Source organism: Nasonia vitripennis, assembly GCF_009193385.2.
Source record: "Nasonia vitripennis strain AsymCx chromosome 3 unlocalized genomic scaffold, Nvit_psr_1.1 chr3_random0005, whole genome shotgun sequence".
NCBI lineage: Eukaryota > Metazoa > Arthropoda > Insecta > Hymenoptera > Pteromalidae > Nasonia > Nasonia vitripennis.
This window is the reverse complement of record NW_022279624.1, coordinates 1,965,677-1,984,302: the sequence shown is the minus strand read 5'-3', so window position 1 is coordinate 1,984,302 and position 18,626 is coordinate 1,965,677. Positions and strand designations below refer to the sequence as shown.

Sequence of the window (18,626 nt, the reverse complement as noted above, 5' to 3'; positions counted from 1 at the left end):
TTCCGCATTTTCAATTGTGCGTAATTTTTGACCAAATCAAGCATTTTCAAACATTTCAATCAAACATTTTTACATTTCAAATATTACTTTATCTCCATACCAACATATTGGTGAATTTGCGTTTAAAGTTGGGCGATCAAGAGTGACTGAAATCAAACAAAGTACTGAAAATGCGTTACTGGTATTTAGCCGATCCTTGGAATAATTCAGCGCCAAGCAGATTATCTCGAAGCAGATATTAAAGATTTCGTATGTGGCGAGGCGCGGCTGTATTGGTAAGGCTTCTGGGGTTATTTAGCTGTCAGTCTCGGGGAAATGAATAAGTTTCGGAACGCTCGAGTTTGCCACCACTGCAGACATTGCAACGCATCCACGAGGCCTCGAGATAGGACTGATTACCTTTCTTGCCTTTCTTGCCTCTCGCCGAATTTACGAGACGGCTCAGTCGCGTCGCTCTCGCGATAAAATTAATGATTTTGGCATGGAGGGAATGGCATTCTGGATCGCTTCCAGCGAGGCGAGTCCGCAATGAGTTCCTTGATCCGCAGCGGCATATCGGCCCTCGCAGATCTGTCAAAGATTGGCTCGCGTATAATTGCGTTGAATCGCGTTAAATTCGCGCGCAAACAGAGGCCCCTTTCATCCGCGGCCAGCTGCAGGCAGAGTTTCGGTTTTTGCGCTCTCCGTGTTGGCCGCCGAAAGCAATGATCGATAAATCATGTGCTTTTCTCGCAACCTTCTTGATGGACGTCTGCGCAAAATGCGAGGCAAAATGATTTGCGTGAGACATCCGGGTGAGTTACGTCGTTGCCTTTGCTCGGTATTACATAAAAATAATTGCTTTCAAGACACGCGTACGTAGGTCGGTTCGTGCGATCATAGTGTGCGCGAGGTGATTTTCTCCGCGATTGGAGAACGCGAAAATGGACGATTGTATTTTCAAATATATACTTGAGAAGAAATTATCGATCGAGCGCTAATATTAGAGACGATAAACAAAAACGTTCGAAGAAAATTGATAAGACTCGCCGATAAAATACCACTGCCTGCTTATCGTCGATCGATCGTTCGAGTGCCAATCCCCGAGGTTCGAGGCGGTGTTACGCCATCGGCGCGTTTATTCCTTTATCGGAATTACGCACTGCGGCTACTATTGAGATTAGACTTGAGATTAGCACTGAGCGGATGGCCGAGCGAGATGAGATGAGGAGAGCAGCAAACGCGGGAATCCGGTCGGTTCCCGCAGCGCCTGCACGCGTGTCGACCTGCGCTTATGCGGAGGAGGTCGGGTAGCCGGCGATCGCTCGGCGCCCGGTGGCTCCCTCTAGTCTCCGAGGCGCTGCGAGCAGGCGATCGAGGAGACCGGAGTGGCGCCAGCTGGGTGGGCGGCAGTGTTGTCCAGGGCCGCAGTCTGCGCCGAGGCGACGTGCCGCGCGCTCTCTCTTTCTCTCTACTCTACTCTACTCTTTCTCTCACTGTCTCGCTCCTCCGAGAGGCGTCCCTCTCACCGCCTCCTTCTCTCCGCTTCCTTCTCTCCGTCGCCGCTGTTGTTGCACCGCCGCTCACGGCCGCGTGGAGTCGCCTGCTCCGGACCGTCGTCGAAGCTGCTGCCGCCACCGCCGCCGAGACATATGCTCGGGTCGTGCCGCGCGAGTGTGGGATGACGAGCAGCCGCCGCTGGCGATGCCGGCCTGCTGTCAGTGACTCGCCGCCGCCGAGGAGCCCGCGCAAGTATGCGGGCTGGCTCTTCCCGTGATTGCTTGTGTTCCCGTCGTTGTTATTGTCATCGCCGCCGTCGTCGTGAGCCCTGCCGACTGCACGTTACCGAGGAGAGGACCGAGGCTGCGCACGCCAGAGAGCCCAGCATCAGTCCAGCAGCAGCGACGCACCTGCGCGGGTTCGCCAGGCCACTAGCCACCGCAGGTACATACACGCTCTCTCTCTCTCTCTCTCTCTCTCTCTCTCTCACGCCACTCGCCAGCGTACGCCGCGCGCACACCTACGCCGACTCTCATAGCAGGCCTACGCGCGCTCTCCTGTGTGAGTTTTTAGCTTTTCCGGCCGAGCGGGCAACGCTTATTGCCAAACACTTGCATCGTCTCTCCCTCTCTCTCGGGTCGCTCCGAGCGCTGCGCGCCGCGAATAAGCCGACTGTGTGCATCCTCCGGCGTCGCTGGGTTAACGGTAAATCGATAAATTACGGATAGATCCCGCGACGAGTACTGCTCCTCTCGCTTCCTAGCTGTACATCCCGCCACCGCCGCTAAATTCCTTACTTCTTATGCTTATCGTGACTCCCTCTCCTCCTTTCGCATTCTGTCGCTCCCCGGCGCGCGCTCTCGGGGCTTTTCCCTTCATTTCCATGCGCAAGTACTTTTCTCTCGGAGCGGAGCGCCGGTGCTCCGGAATCCGCTCTATGTACACCTCCTTCGATCGCTCGCTCTCTGTGCCGTAGGTCATGGCATCAAGGCAGAATGCGCACACCGGGGACGAGCTATTCGCCGAGCGCGACTCTTATTTATAGAAAACGCTTAACGCTCGACGCCGCAGCGCCGGGGAGGCGAGAAGAGAGAGAGAGAGAGAGAGAGAGAGAGAGAGAGAGAGAGAGAGAGAGAGAGAGAGAGAGAGAGAGAGAGAGCATCGATGCAAAACTCACAGGAGAGCCCTAGGTTAACGACACTCCACAGCGACACACACACGCACACACACACGCCGCGCAGTTGTGCAAATAACCGGATACCAAGAGGCTCTCGGTTGCTCGCGCAATGCCGCACGCAAGTGTACGCGAGGAGTGCGCATCGACGATCGGACGAGTGAATGAAGTGAATTTTTTTGTTTATGCAGAGGCGCGCGCTGTCGGCTTTATTTTTAATCCGGCAGGTCCGTTTCAGACGCGTCTCCGCGAGAAACGGCATGTAGCTACACGCCGAGCGGCTATTCGTTGACCCTTAATCCGCGCGCGCGACGCCACGTGGCTCGACGGCACATCAGCGCCGTATACGAATGCAGCAACGAGTGTGATTCATGGTCCCAGGGAGCTATTAGCGCGCAAACAGGAGAAACTCGTGAATCAGCAGCGGCAGGCCGGGCTGAAATTTCGACGCGAGAGACCTTGACTACAGCGCACGTGTATTTCGCATAGGCGAGCCGTGGGAGTAGCGCAGGGTGCCGTGCTCCGCGCAGAGGTCCTTGACACGCGCGCTTGCCCGCTCGAAAGTACCCATCACGTGCGAAGTTCGCGCAGCGGAATCCCAAGCACGGTGCAAACAATAATGGCCGCTCATTCGCTCTCTCTCTCTCTCTCTCTTTCTCTCTCTCTCTCTCTCTCTTTCTCTCTCTCTCTCTCTCTCTCTCTCTCTCTCTCTCTCGCTCGCTGCGACCCTTTGCTCGCGCTACTGCTGCTGCTGCTGCTGCAGCCGCGAGCGACGCTCTCCCTCCCTACGGCCCGAGGCAGTACAGCTACAAGGCGAATGCTTTTAAATTTTAAAGGCCAAGCTCGCAATGGTGCATTACACACACGTGCCTCGCATCGGCGCGCAATCACCGCACCGAGAATCGGTTTTTCTTCGAAACGCGCGATAATGGACGCGAGGAAAATGTGTAGTGCGCACTTCTTGCCGCGAGTTTGTCGCGCCGCAATGTTCGTTTGCACCTCTCGTTGTCTCGCCACCGACGGTTCCCGCGCGGGCACGGCTGTGAATCAGATTCTTCGGTCGAAGCCTGCATACAGCTGATCAACGATATTTTTATCTATACCTTTCGATTGGACGTCTTCTGTTGCGATTTATCGAAGGTCGTGTTACGTAAAGCTCTCTCTCTCTCTCTCTCTCTCTCTCTCTCTCTCTTTCGACGAAACTTTCGAGGTTAGATCAAAGTGACGAGAGCTCGCGCAGGCGCAGCGAAAATGCGTCGAAACGCTTTCGCGCTGAGCGTGTGGTCGAAAAGTGAATCGGCGTCGTTGTCGCACGAATCGCAAACTGCTCTTATCTGGCCTTGCTACCGGTAAATATATACTTGCATCGAGGCAAACAAGGCGCGGCAGAAGCTTCTCTCGAGTCTATGCAGCGATGAGCCTCATAATAATTACCCAAGGAGCTTTCTTCGCTCCTGATTGCTTTTGGCTGTCAAGGAGTTTCCTAAGAACCGAGCGAGCATTCTTGCAGCCCGTCCAATAACCGCCTTGACATAAACTCCATGATGTCATCGACTTAGTATTAGTCATCGGCCGAGTCGACGCTTGTCGTATACAGCGCGCTGGCGTTGTCTCTCTTTCTCAGCTCTCTCGGCGATTCGCCTCTTATCGCACCAGGTGCACTTTAGCGCTCTTATCGCCCATTACAGCTAGCTATATATCGGTGCGCGTACCCGTGCTTGTTGTGTCCTGCTTGCTCTTAGCTTTACTTTTTATAGCATAATGTCAGCCCGCGTAGATCGAGTAATTTTCATTGTGTAAAAGCCATCAAAGAAAAACGCGAGCGATAGATAAGACGTGGCGGAGTCTTTGCCTCGCGAATATTGTCGCGATCTGCATAATCGAATGATCGAGGAACGAGAGGAAAAGCTCCGCGTTGTCGGTACGAAGCGGCTCCGCGATGCGTACACGCGTACAATGCGCGCACCGAAGCAGGCCGATCGCTAATGAAATTAGCCCCTCCTTGTGACGGCGCACGTGCGTGCAACGCGATCAAGAGTTTCTCGATCGGGCGCCTCGTCAAAATCGAGCCTCACCTGATACATGTCTCGACTCTTTCTCTCCTCTCGTTGGTGATTGGCCTGTTATCTTGACCATCGATCGCTCCCTCGCGAATCCGACCGAAGCGCGGGCAAGCTTGTCCGCGAATGTGAGGACGCTGTTTCGATAGCGGCTGCAGCGCCAAGAAAGCTATCGCCTAATGGCCGCCTATACAGACGGCGGCAGCCACGGCATGCGAATGCCTGCAGCCGAGCGCTTGGTCTTTTTTTTACCTCGGCTTCTATTCCTTTCGCAATCGCGCGCTCTCGACTCGGGGCTGACAGTTCTATGTATAACGCTGCATACGCGTCGGCGCGCGATGTAGGTAGGTGACGCCGAGCTCGATTATGTTATCCGCTCTCGCCGCCGCGCGCGTGCACGTGTGCAGTACTTACTGCGCAGCACTGTGCACGTCGACGGCGGCGGCTGCAGATCCCGGCCGATAGCAGACGGCTCTCTCTCTCCCTCTCTCTCTCTCTCTCTCTCTCTCTCTCTCTCTCTCTCTCTCTCTCTCTCTCTCTCTCTCGACTCAACAGTGTGACCACTGTTCGTCTCGCCGCTTCGCCTTCCCGCGAAATTTGTCGCTTCCCTGCGGAACGGGCTGCAGCGTGCACCCAGACAAATCATTGCGAGATGAATTACGCGAATGTGCCAGTCTTAAAGTACTGCATTGATAATTTCGTAGGATTCGCCGTAAATGAGAAATATGATGATATTGCAATAAACGTGGGATCGTCATGCTCGCGTGTTTTGCGGAACATTTACTTTTCATTCGTGAACGAAATCGCCGAAACAAGCACAGCTGTAGAAGGCACTGCACTCTTCTGAAAGCGCGCATCTTTGAATTTCACTCCATTGGTGGATGCTGAATATCCCTATATACATATACATGTATGACTCACTTACTTATGTATCACTGCTTCCTAACATATACGTATAAGCTGATTCTACGACGATTTGCGATTCACGAGCGCATACGATTCGAAACGAAATTTCGGCAACGCGGCGCGCAGAGTTTTGCTGCCGTTTTCGCGCGGGCAACTCTCACACGAAAAGCCTTCGAGGTCAGGGGCGTGCACAGCGGGCGGATTGATACGTCAGTTAACTGACGCAGAGTTTGCTGTAATAAACTCCAGCGTACAAGCGTAATCATGGACAGATATATAGGCTTTTTCACGCGGAGCGAACTTTTTCCGTGCGAGAGAGCACAACTGGATTCGAGGCAGCCGATCGTCGTTGCATCCCGTGGCGTCCCGGAATCGGAATGGCATGTATAGCTACGGGAAGGGCTTTCTCGCGCGCTGCTCCATCTCCTCGTCACGTTCGGCCTCGTTTCCCGGCGCGAAACGTTCAGATAGATTCGCGACTTGCACACTGCCACAGGCCCTAGCTGACGCCTATCTGTCCAATCGGCCTGGCACGCGCTTCGCTCGGCTCGCTCTGCTGCTCGCGATATACGCGTTGATGACTATTGATTCCCGTACTGCGGCACCCGCTCCCGCGCTCTCTTGTATACCTTCGCGAATAAGAAGCGCGATAAGTCGCGTCGACGAATGCCGCCGAGATGGGGAGTAGCAGGGGAGCTGACTCGCGGAAGAAAGTTGAAGAGTCGACTCTCGCTGAAAAAGAAAGTATTTTAAAAGTATTTATGCGCTGGCCTATTGCGCAAGGCGACACAACAACAAGTCGTACACGGCCTTCTGCTGCAGGAGAGCCGCGACGAGTCTCTCGATTTGGCAGGATGTCGTAGCCTGGTTTAGCAATCCTCCGCGCGGAGACTCGTAAAACTGCCGATAGTCTTCGCAAGGCTGTCCGCGCGCGACGAGCTGTTTTCCATTTCCGAGAAGTGCCGAGAGAGAGAGAGAGAGAGAGAGAGAGAGAGAGAGAGAGAGAGAGAGAGTCGAGGGCTCCTGCGGTAGGATCGGCCGAATTAGGAGCAGCGCAGACCGCGATGAGTCAGTTAAGCCGCGGCTTATTACACCTAAGTACTAACCGCTCGGCGACCGAAGCGAATAGCGGCAATCCGCCGACGCAAATAAAGCTCTGCACACTTTTGACCGGATCGCGTTTACTCGTGCATGTACATAATTATGGTCGCTACGTGGGTATCAATTTAATTTATTCCCCGGAGAACGAACGAAGCAACGAATGAGTCAAGCCATCTAGATTTTGTTTTTGTATTTCTACCTTCTGCGCGAACGAGTAAGCGCTATTTTTGGCACAACCAGTCGCGGCTCGTTCGATTTACGCGATTCCATTACTAATTCGCATCACAATTGCGGAGCCGATTGCGCGAGCGTTCTCTTCCATTCACTATTTACTGAGAGCAGTTGGAATGTTGCTCACAACGAAACGCTTACAACCTGCAATTTTATTTGTCGCGTCGTGCGCACTCAGGCAGAAAGTCCACTCGACGTCGCGTTACCACTGAGATTATCGATGCGCGTTTAAGCTGATCGTTTCAAACAATGAGTTTTTTGTGTCCGTCTGCCTGCGCTAGGGCGCGCGGCGTCAATTAGAGAAAGAATGCGCCTAGGCATTTTTCCGTAAAACTTGGGGCTTTGGATACCTTGAATATGCGAGAGTTAACACGAGCAATTAACACGCCGATGCGTAATATGCGCGTATACTCTTAATGCATGGGCAGAACGTGGCCGAAAGAAGATGCGGCATGCAGCGGCTCGTCCTCGAGCGTAACTCGTCAGCAGTCCTGCTGAGGAGCGTCCGTTTTCCATCAGCCGAATGCCTCGTCGGCGCTGACGTCACCGGAGCATATTTTCTCCGGTGCGTGATTTCTCGAGAATCACCAGTGCCCGCTCTCTCTCTCTCTTTCTCTCTCTCTCTCTCTCTCTCTCTCTCTCTCTCTCTCTCTCTCTCATTGTGACAGCCCTTCAATACTCCGGCGCGCGTTCATTGCTGATTCATTGCTATTTCGAGTATCGCTCATATAACAATAACGTCCAGGAAAACATTGAACGCTTCTGAAGTGGCGTCTCGATTGCGTCGGAGGAGCTATGCTCGATGTCCGCTCTACTCGTGTGTCAGGTGCGAAAAAGCGTCGAGGAAAGGCTCTCGCCGGAGCGCATCCTTATTTGGCCCTCGAATAAACAAGCCTCCTCCGCCGCGGCACCGCTCTCGCGGTGGGAGTTTCGCAGAATGCCAGGCAACCGCGGCAGTTCTCACGGCAGCGGCCGATTTTCAAATCGGTAATTAGTCGGCGCGGCTCTTTTTCCGCGGGCCCGCCGATATTCGATCCAGCTTATGCTTCCTGTATACGAGCGCCTCAGGTTCAAGGCCGCCGATCCTTGACGACCTGAATACCTCGTTAATCGATCCTCCTCGGACTACTCCAGCCGATGCGATCTCTTACGGTATACGCGCTCGCGTTCGTTTTATATTCGCGCACAGCGAGTATCTGGCGTCCTCGCGAGCGACTCCGACATTCGATATTCTTCCACTCGCGGCCTCTTATCCAGTGACTGCACGCGCCGCGAGAGGAAGTATTTGCCCCGGCTGCTCGGCACGCGCGAATAATCGCAGACATAATCGAGAAAGGGAAAAAGCGGCACGCGCGCGTAGGCGAACTCGTCTGGGCAGGGCTTCTGCGCTGCGGCTGCCGCTCCCGCGTTATGTACACTTGCCTACATTGCGCCGCGGTGGCAGCGGCTCTCTCCCGCCCCTGTACGAGCGATAGAATGCATGGTGCTGCGGCGTGTCTGCGTGTGCCGGGCAGCGGCGAATTCTCGTGTTTTGTAAGCCGACTGGTCTCCCACGTGCCGCGGTCGCCAGGCCAGTAGGCCTTTGCTCGCGCCAGCCATTTAAGGACGTGCACTCGTCATCCGCGCACACGCTACAGCCGAGAGAGCTCAATCTCTCTCTCTCTCTCTCTCTCTCTCTCTCTCTCTCTCTCTCTCTCTCTCTCTCTCCGTCCCTCCTATTTCAACGGCGCGGATTACCCAGCATGCGAAAGGGCTTACGAGTCTGCCGAGGGCCGAGAATATCGGGAATCCTCCTGCGCTACGCGCCGCCGGTCTGCTTATAGGCGAGCGCTACTGCGAGATCGATTTGCTCGCATCGCGCGCGAGAGAAGCGAACGAACTCGCGCGATCAAAATACACGCACACGCGCCGACCCCCTTCCTCCCTTCACCTGCTGCTCTGCTCCTCCGCTTCCTTTTCTCATTCAAGGGCGGCGGAATTCGGACAAGCTTGGCTTAGGTCAGCCTCCGCGGCGGCGTTACGGTGCAGCTCTCGAAACACCGCCACGCGTCGGAGAGTCGCTTATAATGCCCGAGCGCCGGCTCTGTGTTGCTGCCGCTGCACAGCCGCAAAAATATCCCCGCCGGACGCAGCGGCGCGCTATAAATTAATCCCTTGGGCGCGCAGCCGGCCGACGGGTTCCGGGAACGGCGCGAATGAACTCGCTTGTCATTGCGAGGCTCGGATCAGGAGAGACTATAGAGCCGGAGAACTTTTGGGCGACGCGCTACTCTACTGCGCAGTTCTCATCGAACGCGGGAAACACGGCGCGGTATCTGCAGCGGCCGGGAGAGAGAGAGAGAGAGAGAGAGAGAGAGAGAGAGAGAGAGAGAGAGAGCGCGCGCGCGCTCTCCGCAACAGCTCCGTGCGCGCCTGTATTAGCGGGCACGTGTGAGCGAGGGAGTCGCGTGAAAGGTTCCGCTCGGCGAATCGAGAGCACGAGCGGCGAGTGCAGTAGGCGAACGCGCTCCCGTGTTGGGATACAGGGAGGGGGGACAGTCGAACAGTCGGCCCGCGTCAGCTCTCGCGAAGAGTCGCCGAGCCGTTATGTTGCGCGCGCGGCAAGAATGCCGTCGACTCGTCTTCGCAGGGTTGTGCGCACGTGTCCATACTCCATAGCGCGGCTCCGCGGATGCCAGCTACGGATTCTGCTGAGGTTCATTCATAAGAAGCGAGCCACGCCCGGTCAATCAACTCTGCGCTGAGATTTATGCACCCGGCCGTTCGCACTTTATCCAATTAAAAGCCCCGACTAATTTTCGTGCTGCAGAAGAAGCGCATACTTGACCCACGACGCCGGGCGGCAGTCTCGTTCCGCGCTCTCTTACGCATCACATACGCGGGAAGTTGAGCCGCCACCGCCGCCGCAGTCGTCGTTTAAGTCGTGCGACGCAGCCGAAATAGCTGTTGTGGCCCGATAAGCCGCTCTCCCCTCGTCAATATGGCGCTAGAGCGCGATAAAGGTACAAGGCGCGTCGTGCGCAGTGTTCAGAGGAATTGATCGACCAGCCGAGCGAGACTGCAGGCGCTACGGCTTCTCTTCTCTCACGCCGCATCGGAGAAAGTACAGATGCCTCTAATTGCGATGCGGGCGGATTAATTAATCCACGTCGAAAGCCGTTAGGGCCGCTCTAAGGAGCGATCCTCGTCGACGAGTTACTTATAAATAATATTACGACCAGCCGGCAGATTAGAGGAGACGGAGACCCTCGGTTTCGTGACCCCTCGATGCGCGACCGGCAGCCGCTATCAGCGATGCTCCGTTTTTTAATTGTCGCTTCTAATTTCGGCCTGGCCTCGCCGCAAAGACAGCCGCTCGCGGCTTCTTTCTCCTCTCTTCCGCCGCCCTCTTTGCTGCGCTGTCCTTCTCGCTGTGCGCAATTGCGCATGCAGTACTGTACGCGCTCCGCCGTGGTCCGCGGGCTTTATAACTGCGATTTCCGCATAAACGGCTGAAAAGTGATTGTAAATAAGAGACTTGTTTTTATTACCGCGCTGTCAATATAAACGGACGAAGTTTATCTTTGGACGCAGCATACTTTCACTTATCGCTTGTGTTTTTCTTTTCCACAAAATAAGTAGTGCAGATATGAATCAGTGAATCGGTTCGATGCGGCCGTTTCAGAATAAACATCTTCGAGCGCACCGAGTGATTTTCAGTGAGGGGCGACGCTCTTCTCGCTCCCTCACCCGTGCCCTCTACATTACCGCCCAACTCAATATCATGCTCGTCATCGTCGTTCGCTCGGCGAGGAAGCTCTTTCCAGTGACAGGCTGCAGCAATCGGATGATCCGATTAGAGGTTCGAGGAAAAAGAAGAACTTCCCGGCGAGGCACAGTTCATTTATCGACCGAGCAGGCTGATGACTGCACCGTATTCATCGAACGCTCAATTACGCGCTATTTATCCGCGTCAACGGGCCCCCTCAGGATTACTGATACACCGATAGAGCGGCTCGAACGAAAATTACTCTCCTTCATTCGGAGCGCAGCGTGATGATGAACGATCGGCTAGAGTCAACGGTGCGCCAACCTCGTGATTTCTGTAATTGCAGGAAGTGATCTCACGCGAATTCGCGGAGCAATAGATTCTAGGCCATCCGAAAGCGCATTCCAACGCTTGTCGGATCCTTGACGCTCTCTCAAAGTGTCACGTGAAAGCAGGAAAATTTCGTCGGAATGGTCGCACGCGCGCGTGTATAATATTACGTGTGCGAGCCGCGCGGAAGGACGCCCACGCCCTCGAAAGCGAGACGCGGCGGCCTTCTCGCCGTTCGCCCGAGCTTTTTCCTACTCGCGAGTATGCCGGTTCGCGCACATCCTGGCTGTTCCGTTCCGGCTCTCGCTCAGATTGCACCGCATAGGCCATAGGATTGCGACGTGACTTCACGGCACTCCTCTCTCGCTGCAGCACGTCTCTCATCCCGTCTTCTCTCAACTGACGTAACGCTCGAGTTCCCTCTTCACTGCCCTCACTTTATATGGCCGCTCATCCGATTTCGGCATCGCTCTCCGCGTCTCTGCGCGTGGGGCCTGCTCCCTTCGCGCCCGCGCTCCATTACGATGCAATTTCGGCGACGACGACGACTAATCAACGGTTATTGGCTGAAAGAGGCAGAAAGGAGGCGATAATTGCCACGATTGCTGCTGCACTTTCGTCTTTAGTTGAATTCGGGCGGCGGGGGCCGAATTTAAACCGCTCTATCGAAACAAACGGCTGCACAGTCGAGGCGACGGCAGCCAATCGAGTGTCGATAGAAAAATTGCGCGCTTTCGAAACTCGTGCGAGCCTCGGCGATTAATTTATGCCCCGATAACGAGTAACGGGGCAGCGCAAAATGCAGAGGTTGATAACTGTTATTAATGTAATGTACGGCATTTTTCGTTCGCGAAAATTCGGACTCGCAGCCGTTTCGAGCGAAAGCGAGCCTCATTGGCGAAATTCGGGGACAGTTGGAAGGATTCCAGACGATTGGAAGGAAAGGGGAAAATAAAAGAGGCGAAGCAATCGTGTTATGAGCCGAGCGTGCGTTGCGGAGGCAAGGCTCGCGCACCCACACGGCTCGACTTTTCTCGGCGATTACCATATGCGGGGACCGGGATTGCGCGAGAGAGTGCTGCCTTCGCGGCTGCGTCGGCTCTTTCCGGTCGCGAGCGAGTGCGTAAGAGCTCTCCGTCCACGCGTCCCGCCCCACCGCCACGGGCCCAAACAGCGAGCCGCAGACAGCCGCAACTCGGTGGAGAGCCGGCAGTCGGTCAGTTACTTTTTCGCCTCGCGCCGATCGCTGTCGCCCTCAGCTTGACAAGCGTGCACACCTCAACACTTGTTCCCTCCGTCTCTTCGGTCCTCGTAGGTTCGAGTGAGTGCGCCCTTCTCCAACTACATGTTCGGCTGCTACTCCGATGCTGCTTGTCCGATCGTAAGAGTGCCCCAGTCCGTGCGCATACGTATATTTCTCGTTCACGCTTTCGAGGCTAATCTGCAGATGATCTCGCGGGAGAGCGCGCGCGGAAGCTTCCTTCTCGAAAATCCGTCGCAAACACTTCTGCCGAACGGCCGTGAGATTCTGGTCCAAGTGCTAATTGGCATCCAGCGCGAACCGTTATTCACATACGCGGAAACATCGCGGAAACAACGCGAGGCGGCGACCGAGGAGGGTTGAGAGGCACTACTAGCTCGACCACTTAGCGTACATTCGCGCTGTCCGCTCGCAGCCGCGCGCGTCACGTCTAAATTTATTCGACGTCGTTCGAGAGAGACCCAGCGCGGATCAAAAACGCCGCCACGCTCCTGGACTGGCTCCGCGGTGCAGTCGGGCTTTCCCAGCTATTGCACAGGCAGCCCGATTCGATTGTCGATGCGCGCACACAGATCCGCCTAAGATACACAAAAGCAGTCGCCTCTTGCTATCCGGCAGCGGCCCGCTCGCCAGCGTTTTGTCTATAACCTTGTCGTTTCTGTGTTTTTCCCAGCAACGGCAGCGACCAATGAAGGCTGGGATAGTGATCGAGGAGGAGGAGGAGCAGCAGCAGCCGCAGCAGCAGCATCAGTATCAGCAGCAGCAGTAGCAGAGAAATTCACGGTGCCATACATTGCCGACCAGTCGAATCACCGCACAAGACTGCGCAGGGCGCACGTTCATTTCCACTAACGCGCGTTCATCGGAGAATTAGTTCACAGAATCCGAGAGGGAGAGAAAGAAACGCGAGAATCGGAGGAAGTCGCGAGAAGTTCCTAACCAGCTTCCCGGTTAGTACAAAGACACAGCAACAGAAAGTCGAAGTCAGTGCGCGTGTGTGCTTCTATTCGGAGGAAGCAGAGAGGAAGCATACTGCGAGGGAGATGCTAGTCAACTGAGCGAAATGTCGACCCAGGCCTACTACAAGGAGCGGCTGGGCTTCGATCCGGCCGACACCGTGGCCGAGCATCGCCGGGAGCAGAGCTCGCAGCACGGCTACGAGGAGTCCCTCTCCAAGTTCAAAGGTCAGAGCGAAAGATCCGCGCGGCGAACCGTCCGCGCCGCTGCTCTCTGGGTTCAGCGCGGCGAGCCTAATGGCGGACTGGGCCACCTCGAGAGCGAGCGGCCCAGCTCGTCCCAGGCTCACTGGGGCTGCTGGGCCATGTTCATCGAGGCCCACGGTAAGTGACACGCTGATCCCCCCCGCGTATGCTGACTGTTGACGCACGCCTATGAGACAGCTCTGAGTTTTTCATCCCGTTTTTCGAGTGGTTTTTTCACTTCTACTTTTTACCCCCACTAACCAATCGAGTGACGCTGGCAACGTTTCTCCTTTTTTTCTTCTTCCTTTGGCATGGAGTGTGGTTTGAAAGCACCCGATCGCTTGTACCCCGAGTGCATAGGAGCAAGAAAAATGAGTTCAGGGCTGGATGCAGGTTAGACTGCTTCTAATTGCCGGAGACACGATGGCTGTTAATTGGCAAGAAATACCCGACGCCGCGCGTTCGATCATTTTTTGCTTTCGTCTGCTTAATTGAGTCGAAATTCTTATGTTCTTTTTCTCCACTAGCGGCGAGTTTGTGTGAGGTGCATAGCCGAAAATCCGAGCCGGTCTCTCGAGTGTCATTATTCAATTTTCTTCCGTCGCGGCTTGCATTATTACGCAGCCTCAGTACTAGACTCCTAAGCAGAATTCAACGGATTTATTTTACAGCATTATGAAACGCGCGTTAAGCATTTAAATTTGCCGTAACGAGCGTCCTCGTTTGTTATTCCAGTGACCTTAGCCAATTTAACATCCGTCGCTTAGTTCGATTGTTAAAAATGAGTTGTGCGCGATCATCAAAAAGTGCTCTATTGTTTTTTCACTAATGATCGGGTATCAATTTAGAGGCTTAAACGTTGCGATTAGAAGTCGTTGAGCAACTCGACATTAGGCGCTTTGAGATGCTATATTCTCTCGATTAAGCTCGATCGAATTTTGTTTTCGGAGAAAAAGACCGATCTGTTTCATCGGACAATTGGAGGAATCAGCTTCAAATTCGATAGCTATTTTAGCGTCAAGATTTCACTCAGCTATAAAATTAAGAGCTAATCATAGTAACGTGCCAGCATGCGTAGCAGTTTGCGATGCATCAGAGTGTCACTTACACGCCGATGGGGTGTCCTTTTTTTGTTTGATTAACTACTAACCCATTGTTACCATAATACACCCTGGTAGAAATTCGAAAATTTAAAATGGGCTGTAAACTATGAAATGGCTATGAGAAAAAGCCTAGTCATAGCTTGTGATGAAACTCTTTTTCCCCCATTTCTTGAGCATTTGTTGGAATGAACATAACCTTAAATTTTTCGTATTGATATTATTCCTTATGTGGTACACTAATTTCAAAGAGGCTTACGGATTTTAATCGATTTCCAAACGGTTTACACAATTAACAGTCAATTAGAGTTATACAAGCACGACATACGAAGATATTCGTGATTTTCTTATTTTTGCACTTTTTTGACCCGACTTATTTTGCGTAGTACTTTCGTAGCCATCAACTAGCTATCACCTGTGCTTTGCTTTAGACAATGAAATCTATTTTTACAAGCTTGAAAATTCCTTGTAATACGGTATGACTCTATTCTTACTCCAATAAATGCGTAAAAAATGTCCGAAAAAGCGTTTCATCGCTGGTCGAAAAATGGACCTATTTTTCGCCCATCTCTAGTAATACGTGGTATGTTGTAGCTTTAAACTTATATCGATTTCTACCAGGGCACCTGCATAAGGTTATAATGATAATTTTACAGCCGTTATAGACTGACAAGGCTACAGCTGAGCTAAATGAACACTCACCGCTCGATTACGCGAGAGTTCCGGCAGCGGCTGTGCACCGGATTTCTCTCGGCAATCTCTGTTGCGCGTGTCTACTTTGACATGTGCCAGCAATATAAACGTCGAAAAACATCCCTGGTAGAAACTGTATCCAAGTTATTTGGAAGTTCTGAGGTTGTCAATATCAGAACGTGGTAGTTTTCTATGCCAGTTTTTGTTATAAGATGTAACGCTTTTTATCCTAGTTCTTCGGCAGTTTTTAGATTGAGTATTCTGAACTATTTTCTTCCGAAGATAGTTGGTGAAATAGCAGGCTTGTATTCGAGTTTTTTTTTTAATGAAAGTATATAGAATAATGATTTGCATGCGAAAAATCATCCGAAAAATTTCGAGCGACCGGGGACTCGAACCCGAGCCCTGCACAAGGATAGCCGCGCGCCTTAGCCAACCGAGACAAGTAAACGTTGTCATTTGACCAACTATCTTGGGCATTACTTTTCAAAAATAGCTCGATCTAAGAACTGCCAATGAACTTGGATAAAAAGCGTTACATCTTGTAACAAGAACTGACAAAGAAAACTACCAAGTTCTTAGCTTTTTCACCATTTTAAATCGGCCAATTTCTACCAGGGATTACGCGACCAAGAATCGAATAGAACTCCTTATAGTCTGATCATCATAATACACGCGCACGGGTGACAATGGCACTCATAATTGCTTTTCGCTCCGACATTAACGACTACTCGGCGGCCGGAGAGCGATTATGAATCGCGTTAATAATTTATCAATTGTGGCGGATTAGCGATCGACGCGCGTTATGCAGCTGAAGCCGCGCGTGAACAACATCGTCTCGGGCGAACGTGCGAGTGGACGCACTGCACTTGGTTAGTGGGGGCGCTATCTGCTTCGCCTCGTTCTCGCGCGCAGGTGCTGCGTGTTGCGAGCGTTTGCGCCCATAGCGACTTCCTAGATCGTCGACGACAAGATTGTAATCTTACACGAGCGATGTCGTCGTGCGGCCACAGTGCAGGAATGCTCAATGAACCTCGCCGCAGCCAATGGTGCGTGCGCTCGCGCGACGTACCTCTATATGCGTCTCGGCTCTCTGCGCGTGCACTGCGTGCAACGTGCATCGGGCGAAAGAGAGAGAGAGAGAGAGAGAGAGAGAGAGAGAGAGAGAAAGAGAGAGAAAGAGAGAGAGAGAGAGAGAGAGAGAGAGAAAGAGAGAGAGAGAGAGAGAGAGAGAGAGAGAGAGAGAGAGAGAGAGAGAGAGTTTAGCCTCGCTCATTTCCGCGCCGGTCCCCGAGCCCCCCGTGACCAAATTCTCAACAAATGTCTTTGTGGATACACAATAGTCCTAACGAGAAATAGATAAAGACGCTGCGCGACGGCCTATATAATCTAACGGTACTTGCTCTCGACCATGTTACATTCAGCTATCGGGCTCATACTGTTACTCCGTGCGTTTTTTCCTCGATTTCGCATTAATGACTTCATTGCTATAAATGCATTTGGGAAATTCTATGGAAAAAATACACTTTTTTGACTTCTAAAACTGTGAAAAAAAATTGTACAAAGTTTACATGATACGCATGCACTGCAGTTCCTTTCACTTGAGTGAACCAAGTCGTCAACTTTTATTTCATTCAGTTATGCTATCTGAGTAAACAAATTAATAAATATTATTCATATTAGCGTGACAAAATGTCTTGTCTAACAAAACTCAACTCAATATATACCCATTGGTAAATTCATTGTGGCTTTGAGTACATGAGATAAGAATTTCACATTTAGCTTGGCATCGGTGATTAAGAACAAAATATTAAATCAGCCGATTGAATTGATCTCATGATAAATTATTTAATATTAAGCTTATTCATTAGTCTTGGCACGTCCAAAAAGAGTACATACCAATATCTTTTATTTTACAGGCAGAAGCTATTAGAAAAATTAAAAAGAATTTTAATTTTTGAGTCATAGTTTTCAATTTTCGAAGATAAGAATTTTCTAATAGCTTCTAAACTGTAGTTAAAAAAGTATTGGTATGTACTCTTTTTGAGAATGCAAAAAAGACAGATTAATGAGTTTAAATGAAATTCTTCATGCAATCATTTTCATTGGCTGATTTGAGATGTTGACCCTATTCACCGATGCCAAGCAAAATGTGAAAATATTATCTCACTATACTCGACAAGCCAAATGAATGATGTTTCCCCTGGTAGAAATCGATATAAGTTAAAAGCTATAACATACCACGTATTACTAGAGATAGGTGAAAAATAGGTCCATTTTTCGACCAGCGATGAAACGCTTTTTCGGACATTTTTTACGCATTTATTGGAGTAAGAATAGAGTCATACCGTATTACAAGGAATTTTCAAGCTTGTAAAAATAGATTTCATTGTCTAAAGTAAAGCACAGGTGATAGCTAGTTGATGGCTACGAAAGTACTACGCAAAATAAGTCGGGTCAAAAAAGTGAAAAAATAAGAAAATCACGAATATCTTCGTATGTCGTGCTTGTATAACTCTAATTGACTGTTAATTGTGTAAACCGTTTGGAAATCGATTAAAATCCGTAAGCCTCTTTGAAATTAGTGTACGACACAAGGAATAATATCAATACGAAAAATTTAAGGTTATGTTCATTCCAACAAATGCTCAAGAAATGGGAGAAAAAGCGTTTCATCACAAGTTATGACTAGGCTATTTCTCATAGACATTTCATAGTTTACAGCCCATTTTAAATATTCGAATTTCTACCACCCTGGTAGAAATTCGAATATTTAAAATGTGAAAAAATAAGTTCGGAGAAGAATAAGAAAATTCCTTGTAATACGGTATGACTCTATTCTTACTCCAATAAATGCGTAAAAAATGTCCGAAAAAGCGTTTCATCGCTGGTCGAAAAATGGACCTATTTTTCGCCCATCTCTAGTAATACGTGGTATGTTGTAGCTTTAAACTTATATCGATTTATACCAGGGCGATTATGTGAGCTGGTTTAAATTCTCTCCTTTTTGACGAACTCTGAAATTGTGATAAACTCCGTATTTTCAGCTGTATTAATTCGGCATACATGGCAATCTTTTTATTTGAGCAAGAAGTTACGATAAACGCGTATATTTATTTATTTTTGCAAATATATTATTCTTGAAGATTCCTGACGTGTCCCGTGCTTTATGTACGATTATTTTTATTAATCAAAATATTACTTTTTACATATAAAATTCTCCGCTTGATAATGTATAAACAGTTGTACGTAGAAGTTATGTAACGAATAATAATAAACATGTTTTTTATTAAGTAACCAAAAAATATTTAAAACTATTAAAATAATTTCTTAGCCTTAAA

The 18,626-nt window shown here is 51.0% G+C and overlaps 2 protein-coding genes across 2 annotated transcripts in view; both read left to right on the top strand.

The window, feature by feature from the left end:
- The window catches only part of LOC100118464 (microtubule-actin cross-linking factor 1), a 133,337-nt gene that overhangs the window by 21,307 nt on the left and 93,404 nt on the right, over positions 1 to 18,626 (top strand). The gene's annotated exons all lie outside the window — the stretch shown is intronic.
- LOC116416690 lies at positions 1,382 to 13,296 on the top strand. The gene is made up of 2 exons (XM_031925891.2): positions 1,382 to 1,923; positions 12,964 to 13,296. Exons 1-2 carry the CDS (start codon positions 1,734 to 1,736, stop codon positions 13,140 to 13,142), a joined length of 369 nt encoding a protein of 122 aa, XP_031781751.1. The 5' UTR covers positions 1,382 to 1,733; the 3' UTR covers positions 13,143 to 13,296.

What these genes read in the sequence shown, in the direction of transcription:
- LOC116416690 (XM_031925891.2), top strand. Translation starts at nt 1,734, where the DNA reads ATGCGGGCTGGCTCTTCCCGTGATTGCTTGTGTTCCCGTCGTTGTTAT. An exon ending in CAGGCCACTAGCCACCGCAG is followed by an intron (nt 1,924 to 12,963) that starts GTACATACACGC and finishes TGTTTTTCCCAG; the next exon opens with CAACGGCAGCGACCAATGAA.